General features: G+C 41.9%; 1 protein-coding gene across 4 annotated transcripts in view; it reads left to right on the top strand.

The window, feature by feature from the left end:
• The first annotated feature begins 16,921 nt into the window (after positions 1-16,921).
• Positions 16,922-24,496, top strand: part of IPCEF1 (interaction protein for cytohesin exchange factors 1) — a 39,936-nt gene continuing 32,361 nt past the window's right edge. The window contains exons 1-3 of one of the 4 annotated variants that reach the window (XM_086743521.1): positions 16,922-17,016; positions 17,157-17,193; positions 17,867-18,036. In XM_086743521.1, the coding sequence (XP_086599647.1) occupies positions 16,984-17,016; positions 17,157-17,193; positions 17,867-18,036 (240 nt within the window). In that variant the 5' untranslated portion in view covers positions 16,922-16,983. Of the gene's footprint in view, positions 17,017-17,156; positions 17,194-17,252; positions 17,392-17,550; positions 17,631-17,866; positions 18,037-24,496 lie in introns of those variants that run through there. The other 3 variants (XM_086743522.1, XM_086743523.1, XM_086743524.1) reach the window with 3 other exon arrangements.

Genomic DNA, 24,496 nt, shown 5'->3' with positions numbered 1-24,496 from the left:
TCCCTGGAAGCGTTCAAGGCCAGGCTGAATGAGATTCTGAGCAACCTGATTTAGTTGGGGATGTCCCTGCTCCTTGCAGGGGGGTTGGACTAGATGACCTTTGAAGTTCCCTTCCAACTCTAACCATTCTATGATTCAATAAATTTGACACTTAAGGACTGCAAAAGAATTTAAAACATAAATATTTTGAAATCAGGACATAATGAAATTTAGATGTGATATTGTGACTTGATTCCAGTTAATGCGGCAACCTGTTCCAGTGCCTCACCACCCTCATAGGTAAATCTAAATCTACCATCTTCCAATTTAAAGCCATCACATCTTGACCTATCACTACATGCCCTTGTCAAAAGTCCCTCCCGAGGTTTGTTTTTTTTTTTTTCAGGTCTTCTTTAGGTATTGAAAAGCTGCAATAATGTCTCCCCAGAGACTTTTCTTCAGGCTGAACAGCCCCAACTCTCTCAGCCTGTCCTCATAGGAGAGGTGCTCCAGCCCTCTGATCATCTTTGTGGCCTTCTCTGGACCTGCTCCAACAGGTCCACGTCTTTCCTGTACTGGGGGCTCCAGAGCTGGATGCAGTACTCCACATGGGGTCTCAGGAGAGCGGAGTAGAGGGGCAGGATCACCTCCCTTGCCCTGCTGGCCACGCTCCTTTTGAGGCAGCCCAGAATGTAGTTGGCCTTCTGGGCTGTTAGCTTACCTTGCCAGCTCATGTCCAGCTTTGCACAAGTATTCAAGTCCTTCTCTGCAGGGCAGCTCTCAATCCCTTCATCCCCCAGACTGTATTGATACCAGTGGTTGCCCTGACCCATATGCAGGACCTTACACTTGGCCAGGTTAAACTTCATGAAGTTAGCACGCACTCACCTCTTGTGCCTGTCAAGGCATCCCTTCCCTCCAGCGTGTTGACTGCACCACACGGCTTGGTGTCATCTGCAAACTTGCTAAGGGTGCACTCAATCTCACTCAATCCTGTGATCTTTCTCCAGGCTCTGGGCATCTGTTGCTGGCACTGGCTTAAAACTGGTAGGAGTGGGATGTATTGAGGTTCCTTTCCCCTGGCAACTTTACTTTTAAAGCCCTCTTCACCAGCTTTGCAAACCTATAACCAAAGATCCATCTCTAACAGATGGACACCATCAGCCTCCAGTAAACCAGGTTTTTCAAAGAAGTCCCATGGTCTAAGTAGCTGAACTCCTGGTTGTGGCACTAGTCCTGTAAACATTTGTTGATTCACCAGCTTCAACTGGCCCTTTCAAACCTCCTCCCTTTGACTGGAAGGATTGATTAAAAAACTACCTGTGCTCTAGAGTCCTCTTACCACTGCTCCCAGGGCTCTGTAATCCTTCCTGATGCTCCTTGGACTGCTGGCTGTATCACTGGTGCACACGTGAAACAACAGCAGCAGATAATAGTGAGTGGACTGTAGAAAGCTTGGTTGTCTCTCAGTGACATCCCTGATATGAGGCCATGGTAAGCAGCACACCTTTCCAGAGAGTGCGTCAGGTTGGCAAATGAGTTCCTCCGTACCTCTCAGAAGAGTCGTCTACTGCTATCACCCTTCGCCTTTGCTTAGTTGCACGTTTTCTCAGTTCTTACGGTGTTAACTTCTTAGCATAATAAAACTGACATTAATTGATGGGATTTGAGATTGTCATATTGACATGTTTAAGTCACTTGGGTATGATGCTTATCTTGTTCACATTTAGACTTTCTTCAAGACATTTCTCAATCAATCTAAAAATGAGGATGGAATTGACAGTAGCAGCTCTCATGATGAAGTACTTACTGGTATTGAGTAAGACTTTTGCATTTGGATGTTCCTCTCAGAGCTTGCACTCATATGTTTCTGGTCATCCTCATGTGTCTGAAAAGCACCATCACCCATCATGAGGTAATAATTCAGTTGTGACCTGCCAATGATATGCCTAGAGGAGCTGTATCCAGACCTTTCAATGCTCTTTCAAGCTTTCCATTTTTTTTTCCATGACTTTAGCAGGACAGGACTATTACAACCTTATTGTGTTTAACAATGCTGGCGAAAGAGATGTGCTAACTTATAATATCTGGTCAGAAGGCATGAGAAGCTATCCATCTGCCAACAGAAACAGAATGTGTCATGGTGCTTACCGGAGTAAAGCCTGAGAGATCAGCTAGGAAGACAAATACACCATTCCTTCCCTGTATCAGAAAGTGTGTGTTGAAAGTTGTGTCATCAAGTGAGTTGATTTCAACTGAGACAATTTAAATTATAGGTGTTTCAAATCCTTATGTTAGCCTCAGACTCTTTAACTGCTATGAAGTATAGCTCTGCTGCAATGGGAAATACAAAGTGTGGGGTTGCTTTTCTCCAAGCATTTACTACTCGTTGATTATTTGTACTACCATGGGGGGTTTTGTTGCCAAAGTGGCACATGGCATGAGAGGGAAAATGGAAGTAACAATTAAAAATAATTTCTTTAAAGAGGATCATAAAAGTAAAAGTAACTATTGAGGTTGCAATTACTGTGAGCTATACACTGCCTTTAAATAGCTGATAATACTAATTTTATTTTGTCTTTATTAGTGTTTTTTAGGACTGGAAAGTCTAAAAGTTATTTTGTCTATTTTCATCTCTTATAAAACTTGAAATATATTTATATAAGGATTAAGTTATAAAATGGAGGTACTTTATATTGGAATACACTCATTTGAATGTAAAAGGACATAAACCGCTGGAGACTGGTTTAGAAGAAAAAAAAAGAAAAGATAATCTCTTCTTAGAAGAAAAAGGAGAGAGGCAGACAGAGACTTAATTTTGTATAAAGTGTTGAGAGAGCCAGAATATCATGGAATTTAAGGGAAAAAGTTTAGTGAGATATGGCTCATGACATAAAAAAAAAAAAAATCGTGTTCTTCTGAGAAGACCTGAAAATTGTTCCTGTGAAAGAACAAGTTCAGTTTTTAGTTTGCTGTAAGTAGTTTCACCATATTACCTTCTCTTTTAGAAAAATGCTTGCTGCTTTCCTTTCAGATTTTACTACAATGCTGGGAACCCCACAGACAAGGAGTAAGGAAAAGTGTTCATTTCTGTAAGACTCAAGGCACAAATGTCTGATGTAGTCAGATCTGCATTTGCAGGAGTAGCAAATAGTCATCTTTAATGATTTATTTCTGTGTGCAGATGTTCTGGCAAAGGCTATACTGTTTAAGAAGCAAGAATCATAGTAAATCCTGAATGCCCAGAGGCACTGATGGCTGCACAAAAGTTTTTCAGCAATGTTTTGGAACGAGTAATAGTTTTTTCTAAGTTTTATTTCAGCTTCCAGGGCGAACTAGTTTGTGGTGCCTCCCATCTTGGACAAGACCCTCTCTTCACACTGGTTGGAGATGTCCCTGTTCCTTGCATGGGGTTTGGACTAGGTGACCTTTAAATGTCCCTTCCAACCCTAACCATTCTATGATTCTAAGTCTTCCAGCTATTTCTTCCTTACTTCGTTCTCGTGGCTATCAACGTAACGATTTTGCTTTACTTTTTAAAATCTGTGCTCTTGACATTTCTCTGCTAGTGTAAACACTGGCCTTTTGTGTAGTGCTGTCAATACAATGAACATTGCCTGGGTGGAAGAAAGGAGGAGAATATTTGCATCTAAACTTCAGAGAGTGCCAACAGCTGCAATTTTTTGTGGCCTTTTGTTCTCAAATGCAGGAGCCAAAAGCGTGCTCCTGTTATCCTGACATATTACATTGCAGTTGTGGCAGTTTTATTGGGACTGAATTTCCTTGCTACATCTCCTCAGGGTGGCAGCTTGGGAAATATTGCTCTGGTAACTCTGCTTTTTTGGACATAGGAGAAAACTCCATTGCCAGTGCTTTGGAGAGCAGCTGTAAACATAGGAAGGATTGGTTGACTTCTTCTGTAGCCTTGTGTTTGCTGCCCTAAATCAAATTTATTACTGCCCACAAGATGCTTCTGGCAATATGTGGGTCGGGGCTGAGTCCCTCTGGGCAGCCTGGCAGTGTTGTGGGGCTGTGGGGAGGCCGTTCCTTGCCTAGGTGGCTTCTGCTGCCGAGGTGGGTTTTCATCCTGATGGCCACTGGAGAGGAAATGGTAAAAATTCTCCAAAAGGAAAATGCCACTGTATGTGCTGGGCAAAGGACCCTGAAGTCAGTTTGTTCTTGAAATGGTGTGGGGCAGAGCTGGAAGCTGGAGTGTACCAGACAGCCTTTCCATATCAGCTCCAGTTGGAAGAGGTGTTTTTTTTTTTTTTTAATTAGCCTTGTTTTAGGAAATCTGTTTCATTTTTATGACAATACCTTTTCTCTTTCTTTTTTTTTTTTCCTCTGAACCTTGTCCTCCAAATTCACAAAATATTTTGCAGTGGTTTATTATCATGATTAATTTTTTTTTCTATTTTTATCTTCCATTGCATGCACAAAACCTTCTGCAAGGCCTTGACAGTAAATTTTGTCAGAACTGCCTTCCAGTGAGGATGTCTCATGTTCCTATCACTGTAGTGATCCACGTTTACAATCAGTGCAGTGGTTCTGTGCCTTTGTGCTGAGACAAAACATCTCCCTCATTCTCTGTTGAGGTGCTGGACCTCATGGTGTTCACTCAAAACTGTGTTTGCTGAACAGTGGATCTGAAAAAGTAGAGGAGGGAACAATACTCCCTCTGCCCTCATCTGAACCTTTTTGCAAGGGACTTGCTTCAAGGGAAACCCCTTAGATCGTTGTCTCAGGAGGGGCTATAGGCTTTGGGCTTTTTTCCCCTGTTTCAGCACTGTGTTTCATCTTCAGGGCTAGCAAAGAGTTGTGCATCTTTGGAACAGAGCAGAACATCAATGGAAGAGCTCCTTTAGACTTGCAGTGTTTTTGTACCCCTTAACTGTACTAAGTCTTCATCCCTGGCTGCAGCCAACTTAACTTTTCCTGCTTTTATTGCCTGCTGCAGAAAAGGAGCCAGCTAGGAGGCAGGAGAAATTCCAGTATTGCACTTAATGTTCCTGCAAACTCTTCCTTGGCCTTCAAACAGACCTGCTCAACACTATAAACATGTCTGCAAGCAAACTCACGTTTGGGGTAGACACGCTTTGCTAAGCACACCATTTTGATTTCTTTCTTTATTGTCTGTGAGGCCACAGAGGCAGCTGGAGCACCTCTCTCCCGTTGAGTCACTTCTTTCCTCCCGGCCCCTCTCCTCCTGAAAAGAAGTGAGTGCAGGCTCCTGCAACGGCTTGCTCAGAGCTGTCGGCACCTGTAGCCTGCTGCTTTTGAGCGTCCTGTCTGGACGTGATCCAAACAGGGTGATGTCTCCAGACCCTTTCTATCTCCAAGATGGGAGCCATGAACTTCGTTCCATTTTGTCCTAGCCCTCTTCCAAATGGAATCAGGAGTTCAATGGACTTGTTTCCAATGCTAATAGTGAATCTGCAGTTTTGTCTGCATTTGGAAACACATAGTCATGGGGACCAAGGTGGGTGGGACATAGTTGGGGTGGGGTGGTCTATGAGCTTTTGTGAAAAGTGCCTTAATGTCTGTTTGTCATTGCCCCGTGGCACAGCACCAGCTTAATATCCAACTTTCCTGGTGAGCCAGTAAATGAGAGAAAATCTACAGATCAAGAAACTCCTTCTGCAACCAAGATAGCTGATTTAGATAGCTAATTAACCAGTTAAGTAACTCACTAGGTCTGATTAATTAGTAGTTAATGGTGAGGTTCTGTTAGATTAAATGGATCTCTAGTAATCCAAAGGACAATTATGAGCTGTGATCATAATTACTGTGATTATTTTTCCCCTGCAAGAACCCCAGTTAGAGGTAATGTGATAATTTAGGACTATTATGTAAGGCTGTCTCCTTGACACAGGACAGTGCTTCAAGCGCTGCTATAATTTAGGGCAATGCTATTCCTAATGCCTGGTAAGTGAGATATGTGATTAAGTAATTATTGATTTTTTTTTTTTTTTTTTTTTTAGGGAAATTTTTGTAGTGCTATCCCTAGTCTCATATCGCCTGTCAATTCATTGCCCATTGAAGCGCAGACTGTTGCAGGCAGCCAAGTGAACAGAAAGCAAGCGGAGAGGTTAAAGCTAGTGACCAGTGTGAGAAATGTAAGCAGAAGGAAGGCAAAGAGCTTATTTTCCAGGATGTCTTACAGACCTGATGTGGTGCTTGGTAAAGCGGATTTTTTTTTTTTTTTTTTTTTGAGTAGTCTGTGTCAATGCCATCTGAACAGGAACTGAGCTACGCACATTTTGGGTGCATTCTGCAACACAAATAGTTTGAGTCATGTTGCATATCTCAAATATTTTGCTCAGTAGCAGGAAAGCATATGCCCACTCTGGACGTCATCTGAGGGATGCCTGGAAGGCATGTCTGGCAGGCTTCTATCAGTATCACTGCAGATCGGCATGCTCACTGTAGCTTGTAAGAGGTAAGAGACAGTGTCAGACCTCATGGATTTTGACTTCCACAAGAGGAATATTGCTAATGAATTACAATTGCTTTTTGCAGTTAGAATCATTAGAACCTTGGTTTTTTCCTCTTTTTCCCACCCTTAACATCACCTTTGATCTTTAACAGAGATATTTCTATTTATTTCAGAAGAGATGATGTAGTCAAATGGAAATGATTGCAAGATATTTCTGATAAGTCACTTGCTGTGTTTCCACATTTGTTGCATCAGCTATTACTCATGTACCTACTTGTTTATTACTCTTCTTGAAAGCGCAGGAGTGAAGGGGGAGTAATAAAGCTATGCAAACTGACATTTATAGTTCAGTTGTTGAATCAAAATAAAAAACCCTCAAAAACTTGAATTAGAAATCTTTTAGCTGAAACTATTTTTGATATATTTTATTCAATACAGACTGAAATTAAATGAGTTGTTTCAGGCACCTCTAAGAAAAGCCAAAGAAATGTAGGTGCGGTTTACAAACGGATAATTTTAAATCCATCCCCTTTGCTTTTATCCAGTAGTTCCATTACGTTTTATCCTCCAAGAAATGAGAGATTCAAGTTTGTTTTCTCTTTTGTAAAGCCATTTTAAGTGGGAGAGGTTCAGCTGTGCCTTATTTTATTTTCTCTCTTTGGTTTGTTCCACTTTGCAGTTTTAATGAATTGAACATCCATTGCAGCAGACTGCAATCCTGGTGCAGTGGGTGCCTTAATCTGTAAGCTGAAGGGTTTCCCTCTCCTTCTGTTCCTAGATCTTATCTCATTGCAAATGAAGAGGCTTAGGAAGAGGGCTGGAATCCCACATCTTCACCTTAGTGCTTAGGGTACACTTCTGGGGATGGGACCCTGCTTCAAATTCAATGTCCACCTAAGACAGGACAAGGAAACCCACATAGGTGTCTACAGTCTGTAATACAGTGCCCCAAGTGCTATGAAATTAAGTGATCTGAGCCAAGTTTTCTACTGCTGCAACTGTTCCAGTTAGGAATTGGGACATCCTCCAGGTGGTATGAACTCAAGAGTTGTCTCCTACTAACCTCCCGCTGGCTTGCCAAGCTCCTGAGCTCAGATGTAGCTTTCATGGGCTGGGAAGCTCTTCTGCCACCAAAAATGACAACCATGGGCATGCTCCTGGGCTGCCGTGGTGTCACCACCTACCATTGCACAGAGGGCACGTGAGGGGCACAGCTCAGCTAGGATGCTAACTGCAGTGTCTGGGATTGGAATATTTGGGGGTCGGGGGGGAGGGTGCTGTAGATCCCAGAGACAGCCCCTGCAGATTCATGCTGGACCATCCAGTAAGGTAGGTGTAGACTAGCTCTACTTCAGTGGCCATATTTATTCAGCTCCTTCTCCTAATTGACTGGCCTGATTATAAAGGATAGATGGTTTTCCCACGATGCACCTGCAGAAAATTGAAAGCAAACACTTATTTTACTGTAGTGCGGGTTATAAACAGGTTGCGCCCTTCTGAAATGTTGGTTTTGCAACAGTTGAGTACACTTAAGCAGACATAAAAATCCTAGTGCTATTTCACAGTGTAACTTATCTCACTCAGGTTGGGTTTACTTAGAAGAAATAAACTTAGGTTATAGGTATGAGAGTTATTTCTGCAGTGAACATGTGATTCTTTTTTTAATACCTTTCTTTACACGGGGAATAATAAATCATACTCTTAACTAGAATGAGACAGAAGTCAGTGCTGCTTTTGAAAATTGGATACTGGCTCAAAGATTGCTTATCCAGTGTCTGGAAACTAAACAAAAAATTGAGTTCAAGCCACTGAGGTTCTGCTGAAATCCATTTCAACTTCTTTGGCACAAAGCATACGGGCGGAAACATTTCCTTGCCAGTTCACTAACATTTGTCCTCTTGCTCCTGGTACCATGGCTGATTTAAATCTGTGCAGTTCATCTAATTACAGTCCACCCTCCCCAAACCCAAAGCACGCGTGAAATGAAGAAATGACAGGAAGAAGGCCACATGTCACAATAATTACTATAATTAGGTCTGTTATTCCCTTGCTTTCTGGCTCAGTATTTGAGGCTTGATGTTAATTTACTTGTGTAACTAAAGGTGTTTCCTCTGCTTGTTTATACTAGCTATGATTTCTAAACATCCTTGAAATTATTTGCCATAGCATCTCTCCTCATCATGATATTATTTCAATTTGAACCACTTATAGAAAGTGCTTCTTTCTATTTTTGAACAGAAACAGTTGGGAGCCAGAAAAATACGTATTTGTTTGTCTTTTTATTTTTGGTTTGGAATTGCTGGAAGCCAGTAGGTGGGTTTTTATTTTCTGTTTTATGATTTTATTTTCAAACTAATACAAATATTATGCATGAGGATTGGCACATATCTTGAATTACTGGGTTCAGTAACAGGAAAAAGTTCTTATTAGAAACTCTTCTAAAGTGTGGCTCTATTTCTGGAAATCCTTTCTTGCTTGCTTCAACAGGCTTGTATCCTCTCGCATTTTACTGAATGATTTTCATATCCAGAGGAGTGAGTTTTGTAAGAACTTTGGCACTAAAAAGTTGGCATGTTTTCTTTCATCTTGTATGCTGCACCTATTCTTTCATCATCTAGCCAAAGGAAAATCATGTAGGGAGTTGACTATTCCGTGTGTATATCAAATGAAATCACCTGCACTGTCACCTGAACAGATAACTGCTAACTTTGTATATCTCTGGAAAATAAACCCTAGCATCTGCTGTTGATCTGCATAAATTTTGCTCTCTGAAAGGAAAAACTGCAATTCATTATAGAATGGGTGGTCCAGTATGAGATCCCATCCTGCTCAGGAGAGTGGGTAGATTAGCTAATTAGAATTCCCGGAAAACAATGGGAATAGCTCAGCTGAACTTAAATCAAATCCTTACGGTTTTTTTTTTTTTAAGTAAAAAACAAAACAAACCAACCCCCCCCCCACTAGATTTTCTTCTTTATTTTCTATTTATTTCCTAAAAAAAAGCCCTCCAAAACCCCAAACCAACCAAACAAAAAGCAACCCCCCTAACCACATCTGTGAGTTTTGCCCTGTTTATTTCATAGAAAATCTTGGATAGCTTTGAATTAGTGTTCCCTAGCACTGATTGACATCTAAATCAGTAAAACCAGGTCACATAGCATAGCAATATTTTTGGAAAAGGTCTTTTTTTTGAGGGAGTGAGTGGAGTGGGAAGGATAAAGTTAGGTCAAAGCATATTAACAAATTTTTTTACTCTACTGTTAAGACTTACGTTATATGAAAATATAATACAGAACTTAAATAAACAAAATTTTCTCTTTTTTACAGCTTTTCCACTAAGCTTTGAAACCATTCATGGAAGCTGATGGCAACACTCTGGTAAGTATAATTGAAGTTATGCCAGAGTAACCAATCAGCTAAAGAGGTCATATGTTGGGGTTATGTCCTTGTAACCGTAGAAGATTGTGAACAACATCAATATCTAAACACAGTGTTGCTTACAGGCCAGGCCAAGTGGTAAGGCTGTCACAAGATGCCCCAGTTCTGCTCTAAGGGTGAAACTAAGTCTATTGTATGGGCCTGATGCCACTTCCAAGTCCTACACCTCAATGGAAGTGAAAGCAGTAACTTAGGACACATGAGCCTAGCAAAGGATTTACATAGCCATGTATTTGTCTAACCCTTGAGAAGCTTAAGGAAAATATAGCTCTGTAGATGAACTACTGATCATAGCTGCCTTTGATGTCTTCTCAGACTCATGCATTGTGAGTCAAACCTGATGTGAAGTCTTCAATATTAGCCCAATGCCTCTGCTTTTGCTTGTAGAACAATTTTTTCCTTTCCCCTGAAATAGCCTCATACACCTGTTTTGCCCCATTTTTTTTTTCTTCTGGGGAGTTTGCAGGCTGCAAGCCCCTCAGTCTGTAGGCAGAAGGATCCCCTGGGGTGATCCTTGACTGCTCCTGGCAGCTCCCCAAGGAGATGCTGCCCACTCAAATTTAGTTCCAGCGATGATTGCTCAGGGCAACCCATTTGGAAGGAAGGCTGGAAACATGTAGCCTCCATGATTTATGTTTGCAAACATTGCAAAGGTAAGAGAAGCCACAAGGCTGTGGGCCCGAGGAAGCTCTAGCAGATTCTAGAGTGTGGTCAGCTGCCCTTGACCCAGGGTGCCTGGAGCCTTTGATGCAACTCCTTCTGAAGAGGGAGGGTCAAGCATGCTTTAACTGATGCCTGGTAGAGACCTATCTAGGAACCAGGCCCAGAGCACAGACAACAGACCCAGCAGTTTGTGCAGCAGGATGTGAAGAAGGAGTGAAGTAAGGGTGCCTCTGAAATTGTGCTGCTGTAACACCAGCAGTCTCACCTCTTTGCCTGGCAAGATCATGCAGCAGATCCTCCTGGAAACTATGCTAAAGCACATGGAAAATAATGAGGTGATTAGTGACAGCCAATATGATTTCACTAGGGGCAAGTCCTGCCTGACAAATTTGGTAGCCTTCTATGATGGGGTTATAGTGTTGGTGGATATGGGATGAGCAACAGATGTCATCTGCCTGTGATTGTGCAAAGCATTTGATATTGTCCCATACGACATCCTTGTCTCTAAACTGAAGAGACATGGATTTGATGGATGGACCACTTGGTGGATAAGGAATTGGGTGGGTGGTTGCACTCAGAGAGTTGTGGTCAACAGCTGGATGTCCAAGTTTGGTGATGAGTGGCATTCCTCAGGGGTTTGTATTGGGACCGACCCTGTTTAACATCTTTGTTGGTGACATGGACACTGGGGTAGAGTGCGCCCTCAGCAAGTTCACCAATGACACCAAGCTGTGGTGCAGTTGACATGCTGGAGGGGAGGGATGCCATCCAGAGGGACCTGGACAGGCTGGAGAGGTGGGCCTGTGTGAACCTCGTGAGGATCAGCAAAGCCAAGTGTAAGGTCCTGCACATGGGTTGGGGCAACCCCTGGTATAAATACAGGCTGGATGATGAAGGGATTGAGAACAGCCCTGCAGAGAAAGACTTGGGGGTACTGTTGGGTGGAAAGCTGGTGGGTGGGCCAGCAATGTGAACTCACAACCCAGAAGGCCAACTGCATCCTGGGCTGCATCAAAAGCAGCATGACCAGCAGGTCGAGGGAGATGATTCTGCCCCTCTACTCCACTCTTGTGAGACCCCACCTGGAGTACTGTGTCTAGTTCAGGAGTCCTCAGTACAGGAAAGACTTGGAGCTATTGGAGTGGGTCCAGAGGAGGGCCACAAAAATGACGAGAGGGCTGGAGCACCTCTCCTGTGAGGACAGGCTGAGAGAGTTGAGGCTGTTCAGCCTGGAGAAGAGAAGGCTCTGGGGAGACCTTATTGCAACCTTTCAATACCTAAAGGGGGCTTGTAGGAAAACTGGGGAGAAACTCTTAAGCAAGGCCTGTTGCGATAGGACAAGGTGTAGTGGTTTTAAACTAAAAGAGGGTAGATTTAGACTAGATATATGTAAGAAAATTTTTACTATGAGGGTGGTGGAACACTGGAACAGGTTTCCCAGAGAGATGGTAGATGCCCCACCCCTGGAAACATTCAATGCCGGGTTGGACGGGGCTCTGAGTAACCTGATCTGGTCGGAGATGTCCCTGGTCCTAGCAGGGGGGTTGGACTAGATGACCTTTAAAGGTTCCTTCCCACTAAAAATATGCTATGAGTCTATAACAGTCTTAGGCATGTAGATAACAGGATAGTTTCCCCAGTAGATGTGGGAGCAGCTGTCCCTGCTAGGGCAGAGACTTCCATACAGAGTGAACTTCAGATGGCTGATGCAGCCCTCTGAGTCCCAGGCTGCAGGAAGTGCCTGGGACTTCATTCTGAGGTCAGGAGAGATGTCGCCCTGCCTGGCAGGAGGTGTGCCATCTTGGAGGAACTGTGCTGCCAAGTGGAGGAGATATGGGCGGAAGTGAGCAGACTGCACAGTATCAGTGAAAATGAAAGGGGGATAGATAGTCTTGTATGAGACACAACAGCTTAAAAAGCTTCAGTCCTCACCTGCAGTGGAGAAACAGGCAGTGTCTACTTCCACTACCAAAGTAAGCAAAAACTGGAGAGAAGGGGAAGGATGGAAGTTGATGACTTCTAGTACCAAAGGGAAGGCTCTTGCCCCACCTGAGAACTTGCAGCTGCAAAATAGGTTGACTGCTCTCAAAAATTAAAGAGGAGTCAGATGTGCCTATTGGCAAAGGACCTGGTTCACCTAACTGTAAACCATGCAAGGCTACCAGGAAGAAATGGTGAGTCATCGCAGTGGGTGACTCTCTGCCACAGGGGACAGAGGCACCGTCTGTAGGCCCGACCAACCATCTAGAGAGGTTTGCTGCCTGGCAGGGGCCAGGATCCAGGATGTTGTGGAGGGACTGCTAAAGCTTGTCCATCCTTCTGACTTCTACCCCCTGCTGTTATTCCATGTGAGCAGAAATGATGCTGCCAGAGGAAACCAATAGACACAGGGGGCTGCCCAGCTGGAAAGCAGCTTTGCAGAAAAGGACCTTGGGAGTCTTATGGGACATCTAGTTGAACATAAGCCAGGAATGTGCCCTTGCTGCAAAGAAGCAAGTGGTATCCTTGGCTGCCTTAGACAAAGTATTGCTAGCAGGTCAAGGGAGGTGATCCTTCACCTTTATTCAGTACTTGTGAGACCACACCTGGAGCATTGTTTCCAGTTCTGGGCTCACCAGTACAAGAGATGGACATACTGGCAAGAGTGCAATGAAGGGCCACAAGGATGATTAAGGGACTGGAGCATCTTATATATGAGGAATGGCTGAGTGAGCTAGGACTGTTTAGCTTGGAGAACAGTCTCAGGGGGATCACATGCAAATACCTGAAGGGAGGATGCAGAAAGAATGGAGCCAGGCTCTTCTCAGTGGTGCCCAGTGACAGGGCCAGAAGAAATTTGTACCAACTGAAAGACAGGAGCTTCCCTCTGAACATCAGGAAACACTTTTTACTGTGAGGGTGACTGAGCACTGGCACAAGTTGTCCAGAGAGGCTGTAGAGTCTTCATCCTTGGAGATATTCAAAAGCTGTCTGGACACAGTGCTGGATAACTGGCTGTAGGTGTCCTTGCTTGAGTGGAGGGATTGTACTAGATGACCTCCAGAAGTCCCTTCCAAGCTCAACCATACTGTCATTTAGTGGAAAAATAGGATATCTAAACTGCTAGAGGTCTCTCAATGGAGTTGTTACTTTTCTCATACATTTTTGCTCATCGGTGCACCCTGCCTGGCACAGAAGTGGCTGTGAACAATGCTCAGTTGTACAGCTCCCTTTGCAACTGGCTCATGGATGTATGTGGCAAGTGGAGGAGTGATGGATAGGAAGCCTGAAGCCTGTGTTGTCCTGCAGGATCATTATCCTATCCTGTTCAGCCCTCGGGTCTCAGTAAACAGATGAGTAAACCAAAACCTACCAAAAAAGATTAAAACCTACAACTTTTTTGCCAGCCTTGCACAAAAATGATGACTCTTCTAAAACTGCAAATAACTGTAATGTTTTGCATTTATTTCAGAGCTTTCTGAGGATTATTGCCCTCGGATTTTCCCTGGTAACAACAAGAGTTACAAATATGTCATATTTTTTTGTTTGTTTGTTTTTTCAGTTGAACCTGTGATGTTGAAATAAATCCTTTCCATCAGGATACTGAGCTTTACAGAGGAACATCCACCATTGTCGGAAGCATAGTAAAATCATGACATTTGGTTAGGTTTCAGATTGTTCCAGTGACTATGTCTGACAGCTACAGTACACTCACATCTGAAACTGCTGTTAAGCCCTTGGTCAGTAGCATCGGTTTTACTGGTAATAACTCTGCCTGCCACAGTTTTGTCTTTGTTCTGCGCTGGTGTCAATGCCCTCTATTAGAAGTGAAACTGAAAAGTGTCTCTTGATCAGTGTCCACCCAGGCTCACTGCAATGAGAGGTTCTTCACTCTTATAAACCAGTTTTCAGAGGAGGAAACTTCAATTTCCTTTTTGAGGAAAGGTTTGCCACTGGAGATGTGCTAATAAGTTGTATTCTTGTGGAAAAATGAATCCAAATTCCGTGGATATTATTTTTGTGGTAGATTTATTTAAATATAGGTTTTCTATTGGTTTAAGAAGTAAACAGCTTTACTGAAAACTGCTTGTTTATTTTGTAAAATACCTATCTGACTCCAAACAGTGGTGGTCTGGAGAAAGGTTGATTTTGTTTATTCATAAATCAACAAAATTTGGGAAGGCAATTTTGTGAACACCACTGGATTTCATTGCTGCAGTCTGGGATTAGATGTTTCTCTTGTGGAGATCAAAACAAGTATTTTTTAATAAGATGACACTGGACTTCTGAACACCACCAAAAAACATTTAAAAGCTGCTGAATTGCAGGCTTAGGATTAATTTGTTGAAAATTTACTTCAGCTTACAGGAATATTGTGAAAGAAAACCAGCAATGTATCTTAATTCATGAAATCTCACTCGGCAATGATTTTATTACAGATTTATCACTGATTTTATCCAGGCAAACTAAATGCTTACTAACTGAGGGAACTGCCCTTCCTTCCTCCATTAATTTCCCACAGAATATAAAGAGATGAGGATTCATCACCCCTGCTAACTTGCAGCAGGATACCGTCATTGCTGCTGAGCAAGAAATGCACATGTGTAAATTCTTTTTGCTGCTCCGAGCTCTTACTATGGTAATCATTTTTTTCTTCATTCTGTGGGCCCGAACAGGTGATTTACATAATATGGATATTAACCCTTTTTTAACAAATGAGCCGTATACCATGTTATTTTGCTTTAGATCATCAATAAGGTTAGTGGAAAGATCTACTTCTTCCTTGGTTGTTTACAGAGAGCCACATCCTGTCTCTGTATAGCTCTTCTTGTTGCACAACCTCACATTGGTTAAAGATGAAGTGACCCCACAGTAGTATCATGGCAAAGATGTGACGTTGCCCCACTACATAGTTAAGGCGAGCTGATTCATATTTGTTTTTCTTATTACCACTTTGGGTAGCTTTTAAAGGAAAGTAATTAGTGTGACTGCATGACTCATTGATTCACTGAGGCTATATATTATTTCCATGTGTCCTAAATAGTGCATTACTTTCTTTGGACTGAAGATAGGAAGGGTGGCCCACATAGGATGGGGTAATTGCGGAGCCTCCAATAAAGCTGGAGCTGATGTGTTTTCTCATTGCTTTTCTTTGTCTGTTGTCATGGAGAATAGTCTGAGAGAGAGGCAGGCAGTGGTAGAATTAAAAATGAAAAAAAAAATTGAAAAAAAAAGATAAAAAGAATACGTGATGATTAAGCAGAAGTCTGGGATTATTCATTCCTGGTAAAACCTCCCACAAGTATGTTGTTCAGGTCATCTCAAATGGGCACTAGACAAGCATATGACTGCGATATGCGGTTCTGCACTCTTGATACGTGCAGCAAAGATCACCGGTTAGAGAAAGTTCTAGCTCTTGTAAATACCGATAGCAGTGGTCTCTTCTACTAATGTTTCCAGATGGTGATTCACCTTTAATTCGCCTATGAGAAGAGTCATCAAATCCTTACAGAATTTGAAATGCGGTTTTGTTTTCCTGAAAAGCCTTCTGGCTCAGCAGCGGGGCTGCATTAGGGATGTTCATAGCGTAGCTCTGCAGCGGATCAGGTAGCTACCGGCTTTGCATAGCAACGTTGTGGCTGAGCATATTAAATCATACGTTCACCTTATCCAGCATTTGTCATCCGGAGGCTTCAAAATCTTTCTAAAAACATGAAAAAGTGAATACTTTTGTTCCTGTGCTAGATATGGAAAGGTTGAGGCAAAGAGAAGTCAAGTGCTTTGTCCACAATGGCGTGACCAGCCAGTCTGTCTGGAGAGAATTGACTCCAAAAGCCAGACCTTACATTTCTAATTACCTCTTTTTCAGTCCATGGTCTTCTGTTTTAGTTTCATTTTCTATGAGCTTTTGTGGGTTGACATATGTAGACTGCAAATGAGTAAATATAATTCAATGGCGTTACTTTTTGCGGTGACTATAAAACTGTCATACGTGGCATGTCAAACTTCTGCCAGGTTTGTGTATTGGTGGGGGTTGTTTTGTGTGTGTGTGTGTTTGTTTATTGGGGGGGGGGTGTTTTTTGTGTTTTTGGTTTTTTTTTAAAGAAATATTATGAAACTCTTACATAGGGGGAGAATACATTCTCTGCACTAAATGAAAAAAAAAAAAGAGTGGAAAATCCAATTTTTTTTCTTTTTCAGGATTTCTTAGAATTAGATAAAGGACAATCAGACACCTGGCATGTATTTTTAATCTCCCTGTGTTTGTAAATCCCCCTCGTGGCGTCTAACGAGGCAGTAAAATGCTGGAGTTCTAACTTCTTATTTTTTAACTTCTGAATAGAGAATACAATTCAGGCAAACGCGTAGCAGAGTAGAAGCTGCCTGTGGGTGTGAAACAGGAAGCACTAGTAGAAAGACACATGTATAATAGAGTTACATTTGCTCTTACTGAACTAGATATACATCAATTTTAATTAACACATTTTATGCTTCAGCTACTAACGTCCCTTCAGCAGCGAGTGGGTTATGCATTTCCATCCTGCATATACCACCAGCATCACCACCGCGTCCTTCTCTAGCTTCCCCCTCCCCTTTCTACACAAATGTTGCAACACAATCTGAAATTTCCTCTTTTCTTTCCTTCCTGCATTTCTTACAGGTTCCTTTGCGTCAGAAGACAAAAAAGAAAAGTCAAGGTAATGAGAGATTTTCTTCTTTTCTCTTCTGGGTTCCTCTTTTGTTATTTTCTTACTATGGCTTATTCTTGGGAGGGTGAGGATTTTATACTGCTACTCAGCTGGTGGAAGGCTGCTTTTTAACTCCACTGATTCTTGCACCGATTCTGAGGAAAAAAAAAATGACAACGGGCTGTTCCTTTGGACTAAATCCATGTGGTATGTTAATTGAATCAAAGCTGGAAAGCAGTGAGGTAGAATCAGCTGCCTGCACATCCACATACAGGAGCGGTTTTCATGCACTTGGCGTAACAGTTTTCTCTGGCTGACTTGAATAGATGTGTTCTTTTCAGTGCAGCTGTGTGAAGGGAAATATATGCATGCTTCTCTTAAAAGGATCAAAGGAGATATTTTTGATTTACAAAATCTCACGTATGGTTTTCTTAGCATTAATTAGGGTCTGCATTATCTATAGTTTACTGGATTTTTTTCTGCATGTCAGAATGCCTTTAAATGAATACGTGTTTTACTGTCACAGCCATTATAAAACTGAACAACTTCTAAGTGTATTTTAAGATATGCTTGGCTGGCTCATTGAGATTGCTAAGTAAGGTTGATATCTTTAATTGGCAGTAACATCTCTCCTGCTAATGCACTTTTAAACAAGCAGAACACTGTATTTTTAATGGCACAGGGTTCTTTATAATGAGCCGACGGAGGATATCGTGTAAAGAGCTGGGGCAAGCTGATTGCCAAGGATGGCTCTACAAAAAGAAAGAAAAAGGAGCTTTCATTGGCAACAAATGGAAAAAGTTCTGGTGTGTGCTGAAGGAGTCGTCGCTGTATTGGTACAGCAGTCAGCTGGTGAGTACAGCGTTCATCCAACTCTGGTTGCCGGACAAACAGCATTTGCTGGGACAAAGAGAAGGGGAGCGGGGGTCACAGTTTAGATTCACCCTGGAGATGATGATTGGGTTTGTTTCTCAGTCCTGACATTTCTTGTAATCTGGGAAGTGTCTATGTGAATGTGAAACATGCAGAAAACTATGCGTTTTCTAGTTCAGCAAGTACTTGTGAAATGTTAACTTGCTGGCTGTTCTGCCCTTTAAAGAGCTGCTCTTTGCAGACACTGGTGGCATTTCAATTTGGGAAAGGTTTTCCTGGGTTGGGCAGCTTGCAGACACTTGCTATCAAGACTCAAAACAGGAATGCTTTTTCACTTCTAATTAGTTTAATTTTCAGAAGTCTCTCTCCTACTTCTCTCTCCATCCCCTTCCACACTGAGATTAATCTGTTTGTTTTTTTTTTTAATTTTATTTTCAAGTTTCTTGTCTTTTTTTTTCATTCTTTTTTTTTTTTCACAGTTTGCACTGGTAGGGTTGCAGATATGACCACTGTCAGTCAGTGATACTTTTACTCCTGGTCTTGCTGATGTCTCATCCAGAGCATTGTAATGAAGGTTCTCGTGTTTTGCTGATTTTGTTTTTAACTTGCTGCTCCGATCTGTCGATGCTAAAAGTCAAATCTGCAAGAGGACACAGTGTTTCGAAGTCAAGGTCCAGCTCTCCATTCAGGATAGATAGCATTTCTCTTCCTGCCAATCCAGCCTGAGTAGCCTACTGCACTTAGAGCGCGAGTGGGAAATAGTCAGAGATAAAGAGCAGCAGGCACTGAATTCCTGTAATCAACCGAAGAAACTAGGAACTAAAAAGCTGAAAAAGGGGAAGACATAATGAGAAATCCAGAGTAACCCCTTTAATGAAAGGTTATGGCTGTGTGCAAAGCAGCAGTGAGTCCTCGGGAGCAGCTGGTTTTATTCCTGGCTGGTTCCTACGGCTTGGTTTGGTTGGGCAGAGAGGGTGTCTTGCCCATCCTAGGAATACTCAGACATAATTATTCTCTTCACTTTGCTGTCTTGCACTGCTACCTCTAAAAAAAAAAAAAAAGCTTTTCTCATGTTCAAGTGATGGACTGACAGAGGCCAAAATTGGGAGGTGCAGAGGATTAGGAGATGCCAGCCACAACATAGGTTGAAACTCAGCAGCTTCAGTGAGGAATTGTGGACAAGCATCAGGTTTCCTAAACGCAAATGGGCTGGTCTCGAAATGAGCATATCCCAGGCCCAGTGAAGGATGAAAGATTAAAGAAAACCTTATTAATTTTTAGAGCAGTTTAAGAAATCAAATGCAATCTGAATTGTTTCCACTTGTTTATTTCTATTGCAGTAATCGCCATTAAAAATCTTACTAACTGTTTCAGGGAACAAATAAAATAGTTTAAACTATTAAAAGAATCCCCAAACCCTAAACAAAACTTTACTCACCTAAAGAGTATTTCACATTCTCCAGTCAGTTATGGGTACAGTGTTGTTTTTTTTGTTGTTGTTTTTTTTTTTTTTAAACAGAATAAAAACTTTGATTGGCATTTAAAGATGGTATTAACTATTCTTTTTTTGGGGGGGGGGGAAAGTCAAAACAAGTCTGCTCATCTTGGGTTGTTGTTTTTTGTGGTGTTGTGGTAGTCTGATTTAGGTTTCTTTCAAGACCAAGTCAAATACATGCATGAGAGAAAGAGAAAAGAGGAAGAAAAGAAATAGGAAAAGTAAAAAACCAAAACAAAACAACCCACCCACCCACTCCCTCCCAGCCCCCTTTATTTTCCCAGTGCTTATAATATCTGTAATTGAAAGACATGGCCTGGCAGATATACTCATCAGAGGCACTAACACCTTGCAAACCCTTATTAGCATCAGCTGCTCTAAATCACCACTTACAGTTATACTTCTGGCCAAGAAGCGTTAGAAAGGTGAGCTGGCTGATGTGCCTTTTAGATGCAGGAAGCGTCAGAAAGTAATCATTATGAAAAGTAACCAAGCTGGGAGGAAATAAAATGAGGCAAGACTAGGCAAAGTTTGCCTTCTGGGAAGAGAAGAGTGATGGGGGAGAGGTGCAGTTCCTCCAGTTCCTTTAGTTGCTGTGGCTTGGCTAAATTCTGCTCTTGGGATCCAGAGAAGCCACGGTCATGCTGATCCCGCTGCTCCTGGACAGCATTCGTCATTTGGGTGAACTCATCCTTTTAGTCCATGCTTGCTTTCCGAGTGTCACTGCCCCAAAATGAACAAGGCTGAAGAACATGTGGCATCCTCATTCTGATTTATTTCACGTGCTCTAAAGAGCTCATACGGCTTCAAAATACTGTTGGCTTACGTCATCCCTGACTTCTCACCTATTACAGTTCTTCTTGTAAACATGCTAGCTGGTAGCACTGCTTTGCTTTCAACTTCTGCTGACTTTCGCACACTATTTTATGTTAAAAAACTTGAAGTTTCTTTGGACAGCTTAAAGTGCAACCTCTGCACGAACGTAGATTCAGGCAATGTTTGCAGAACGGCAGTAATTACAGGGTGTGGGAAGGAGAGGGGTTGTCCTTCGCTAAGACCTGCTGACTTAAGTTGATGAGACCAGAGTCATGCTCAGAGTCATATCTGAAATGAATTAGACCTGTTGTGTTTTCACAGATATTTCCACCTCTAGACTGATGGAGCAGAAATAGCAGTGACATATTCCGTGGCTTGCTTGATATTTCTTTTACTTCTATATCTGGCCTGGCTTTAATACTACCTGCACTTCCACTGCCTTCAGTGGAGTTAATCCTTGGTCCCAACAGGGCATCCAAGATGACAATCTTAAATCCATAGTTGTGTTGAAAGAGGAGGAGCTCTGCTCCTCACGTGCCTGAGGCTTCCTGTGACAGACCATCTTTGAGGCTGAAGTGAAAGGTGGTGGCGGAGAAGCAGGGCTGACGTTGAAGGAACTGGGGCACACTGGTTGCCTGTAGCTTTGCTTGACCAGTTTCGTTCTTGTGAGAAACAAGTGTGTTTTGTTCGCGGCTGTGTGGAAACCGCAGTCAATCAGACACTGGCAACTGTAGCATAGCAACGAGGTGCTGGACCTAACCTTTTTTTCTAATGGAGATGGAGAAAATAGGGAGTGGGTGGAATTGTATAGGAACATGCGTTGCCTTGATTTGGGTAGGTAACCTCAGCTGACGTCATGTTCTCGGTGAAGTCTGTCTTCAGGGACCTCTGAAGCTCTGGATGTTTCTGTCACTTTGATTTAATTTGCTTCAAGCCACTCTGGTTCTGGGTCTTTCACATGAGGCAGATTGAGGGAGGTGATATAGGACATCTGTGGTGACATTTGCAGGTGGTAGTTCCTTCGATTTAAGATAAAATACACTGTGAAAGCCACAGCTCAAAAGAGAAAAAAATAATAAAATGCTGGGAAGGGTCAGCAACAGTAGATCAGACACCCCGAGAGTCAAGCTTCTTCACTGAAAGTAAACCAGAGCACGTAAGCAAACCCCAATTAGCTTTCAGCTGGTTAGCTGAGGTACTGGGAGTGGTGAAGTTAGGTGTCAGCAGGCTTGGGTAGACTGCCCTGAAACCTCTTCCCACGTATGGTTACTCTTTCTATAGAACATAGATATGACATGAGGCAGGTTAACTTTTGTTTGCAGCCTGGACGCATCTTCCCTGTCTGGGGAGGGGAAGTTGTTTGGACTAGGAGGAAACACAGAAGGGTTGCTTTTGCAATGGCAACATAAAAAATGTCAGAAAATGGATCTGAGCAGTCAGACTCTCTAGGTGCATTCAGACTCTTTGCACAACTGTTCTTCGTTAGCATTTGGTTCCCTCTTTCGAGTACTGCTCTCTATAGGGAGCTGCCTTGAAGACAAGTGTCTAAAAAGGACAGCATGTGATCCTGCCTGCCCCTTTAGCAGCTTTAGTTCTCATACTGAAACCCTGGAGGGACATGCAGTCCCATGCTCATGACTGCTTGCGCTTGTGACCATGTTGGATAGTGTTGGGTGGAAAGGGACAGAAGACTAAACGCCTCTGTCTTGTGGGCCTTTAGAGTAGCTCAGCTGGTTTTCCAAGTAGAGTTGAAATACAGTTTTGCAGGATGTGTTAACGATGGTTGTCATGGGGATTCAGCTGAAAAGAAATGTAAATATAAAATCAAAGGGCTGCAGGCTGTGATCTACTGTCACTATTTATCTTTGGGTTTTTATTCCTCTGCATTTAAATTGGTCCTCACTCCAACAGCTTTGGAAGAACTCTGTAATTGCAGTCTTTTAAAACAGAAACATTTCACCTTTGAGTTATAGTAGCTGCCACGTGAATGATAAAGTCATTGATGTTGGCTGATTGTGCTGAGGGCTTTGGGGACCTCTGGTCCAATATCTTACACAAATTATTCACAGTTCTATAGGTTGCCTCACTGGTGTACTTGTCAGAGAGAAAAAAAAAGACTAAAAAGGCTTGAGGACTGAACTGCTCGTCCAACACTCACTGAGTCTTCTAGGGGCAGCACTGAAACACTGTGATGAAGCCATAAGGGGTACCCTGAATTGCAGATTTCAGCTGTTCTACACTAACTAGATATTTTCACTTTACAGCACTATTTAAAAAAAAATAAAAATCTTTCTGCTCTGTCACATTCACTTTCAATATTGAAAAATGTCTATTAAATGATTTACTAAATCTTCTAAAGAAACAACATTTAGATAATGTATTGAGGCAAGCTAAAAAGGACGTTAGTGTCTTTCATTGGGCCTTTAAAGGTCCCTTCCCACCTTAACTACTTTATGATTCTATGATTTACATTTCATAAATATGTTTTAAATTTTTTTTTGAGTGAAAATCTTTTTCCATGGAAAAGTGGTTACTCTCATTTTGCCCCAAGCATTTGCAGAGACTCTTGTTATTGAAATTATTTTCCTACAATTGGGCATAGCAAGAAGTGCAGATTTATATGTTAGGCTAACCTGCATAAAAACCACAAGAGATAACAGCTTATTCTTTCAAACATCCTGATTAAATAGGAAACAGGTCAAGGTTACAGCATTGCAATCAAATCTGAAGGAAGTTTGAGTGAAATGTGTGAGTTAAATAATAGCATGCTTAAAGTCACATTAAAGATAACATTTCAGACAAAAGAAAACATTTAGGACTTCTATACACTTTTAATGTTTTAAAATGTCATTTTTATTCCAAGAAGGACTGAAAAGATGACTTCCACATGTTCTGTTCCTAGTGTTTATTTGGAATTCTATTTGCTGACTCAAATAATGGTCATAAGGTTTCACTGTTATTTCCTTTTTTCCTTCCTTTTTTCTTTTATAATTGTGAAACTTCATACCCATCAAACCCCTGTTTTCCATTATATAGATGGCACATTTGAGATATGTAGCAATAGTGCATTAAAATAAAAGAAAAATTCACACCACTATCCTCCTTTCTGTCACTCATACATAAAACGAAACATTAAGCTTTTCTTATAAATGAACAAATGGGAAATCACTGGCAGAAAAATATCAAACCTGAATGCATGGAACATAATCTTTTACCAGCCAGAACATGTCAAATACTGCGTAAGAAGTCTGGACGTTTCTCTGTTGTAAAACTGGTAAATGTAAATTATTGAAACCAAAGCTTGCAGACCTATTTCCATTACCAATTTAGAGAGTAGTCCTCTAATTTGGGTACTCATTGGATATGTCAGTGGTTCAAGTCCAAGTTCCATCTCTACATGGGTGGGAGCACCCCAGGTGAGAATCCCCAGCTAGCTTACAGGGTCCTGATAATTCACTAGTCCAACACAAAATCCAAATGCTTAAATATTTGTATATATTGACAATAGAGACAGTGACTTATCTAATGGCATTGCAGGGACTTAATCTCATGAGTGCTTGTGCAGCGCCCCAAGCAATTTATAGAATGCGGTCTAGACCAGTGGCTACCGCACCAGTAGATAAAACTGGCTGAGCTGTGATTGCATTCGTAACAGGTAAGGCTGACCCACCCCAGACCCTAGTTACCCACATAAGGCCAACCCACCTGATGGCTTACCTAGCTCACACCATGGATTTATTGGTGTGTGAGTGAGCAGATACCTGGCTGTATTCCTTCACATAGGGTCTTCTGGATCCCCCTCTCTCTTTTTTTTTTTTTTTTTTTTTTTAAAAAAACTAAGTTTATTGATTCATACTGCAGAGAGCCAACTGGCATTGTATAGGTTTCTCATCCAGCAATGTGTGTTATAATGACTTTGATACCTCATGAAGTGCTTTTTTTGGAGGTTAATCTCTGGTGTTCTTAAGTTGATCTTGGGAATCAAACAGGAATTTCAGTGTTCCCACTGCACCTGATCTAGTAAGTGACCACTCTTTTTGGTACAGAAAGGCAGGATAGTACATTCTCTATCTTTATTATAATGCAGCCCATGAATAGAGCTCCTCCTTTATTCACCCCTGCTCATTC

This window comes from Chlamydotis macqueenii, chromosome 3, assembly GCF_036417535.1.
Source record: "Chlamydotis macqueenii isolate bChlMac1 chromosome 3, bChlMac1.mat, whole genome shotgun sequence".
NCBI lineage: Eukaryota > Metazoa > Chordata > Aves > Otidiformes > Otididae > Chlamydotis > Chlamydotis macqueenii.
Note: the sequence above shows the minus strand (reverse complement) of the source record. Positions and strands in the feature narration are given on the sequence as shown.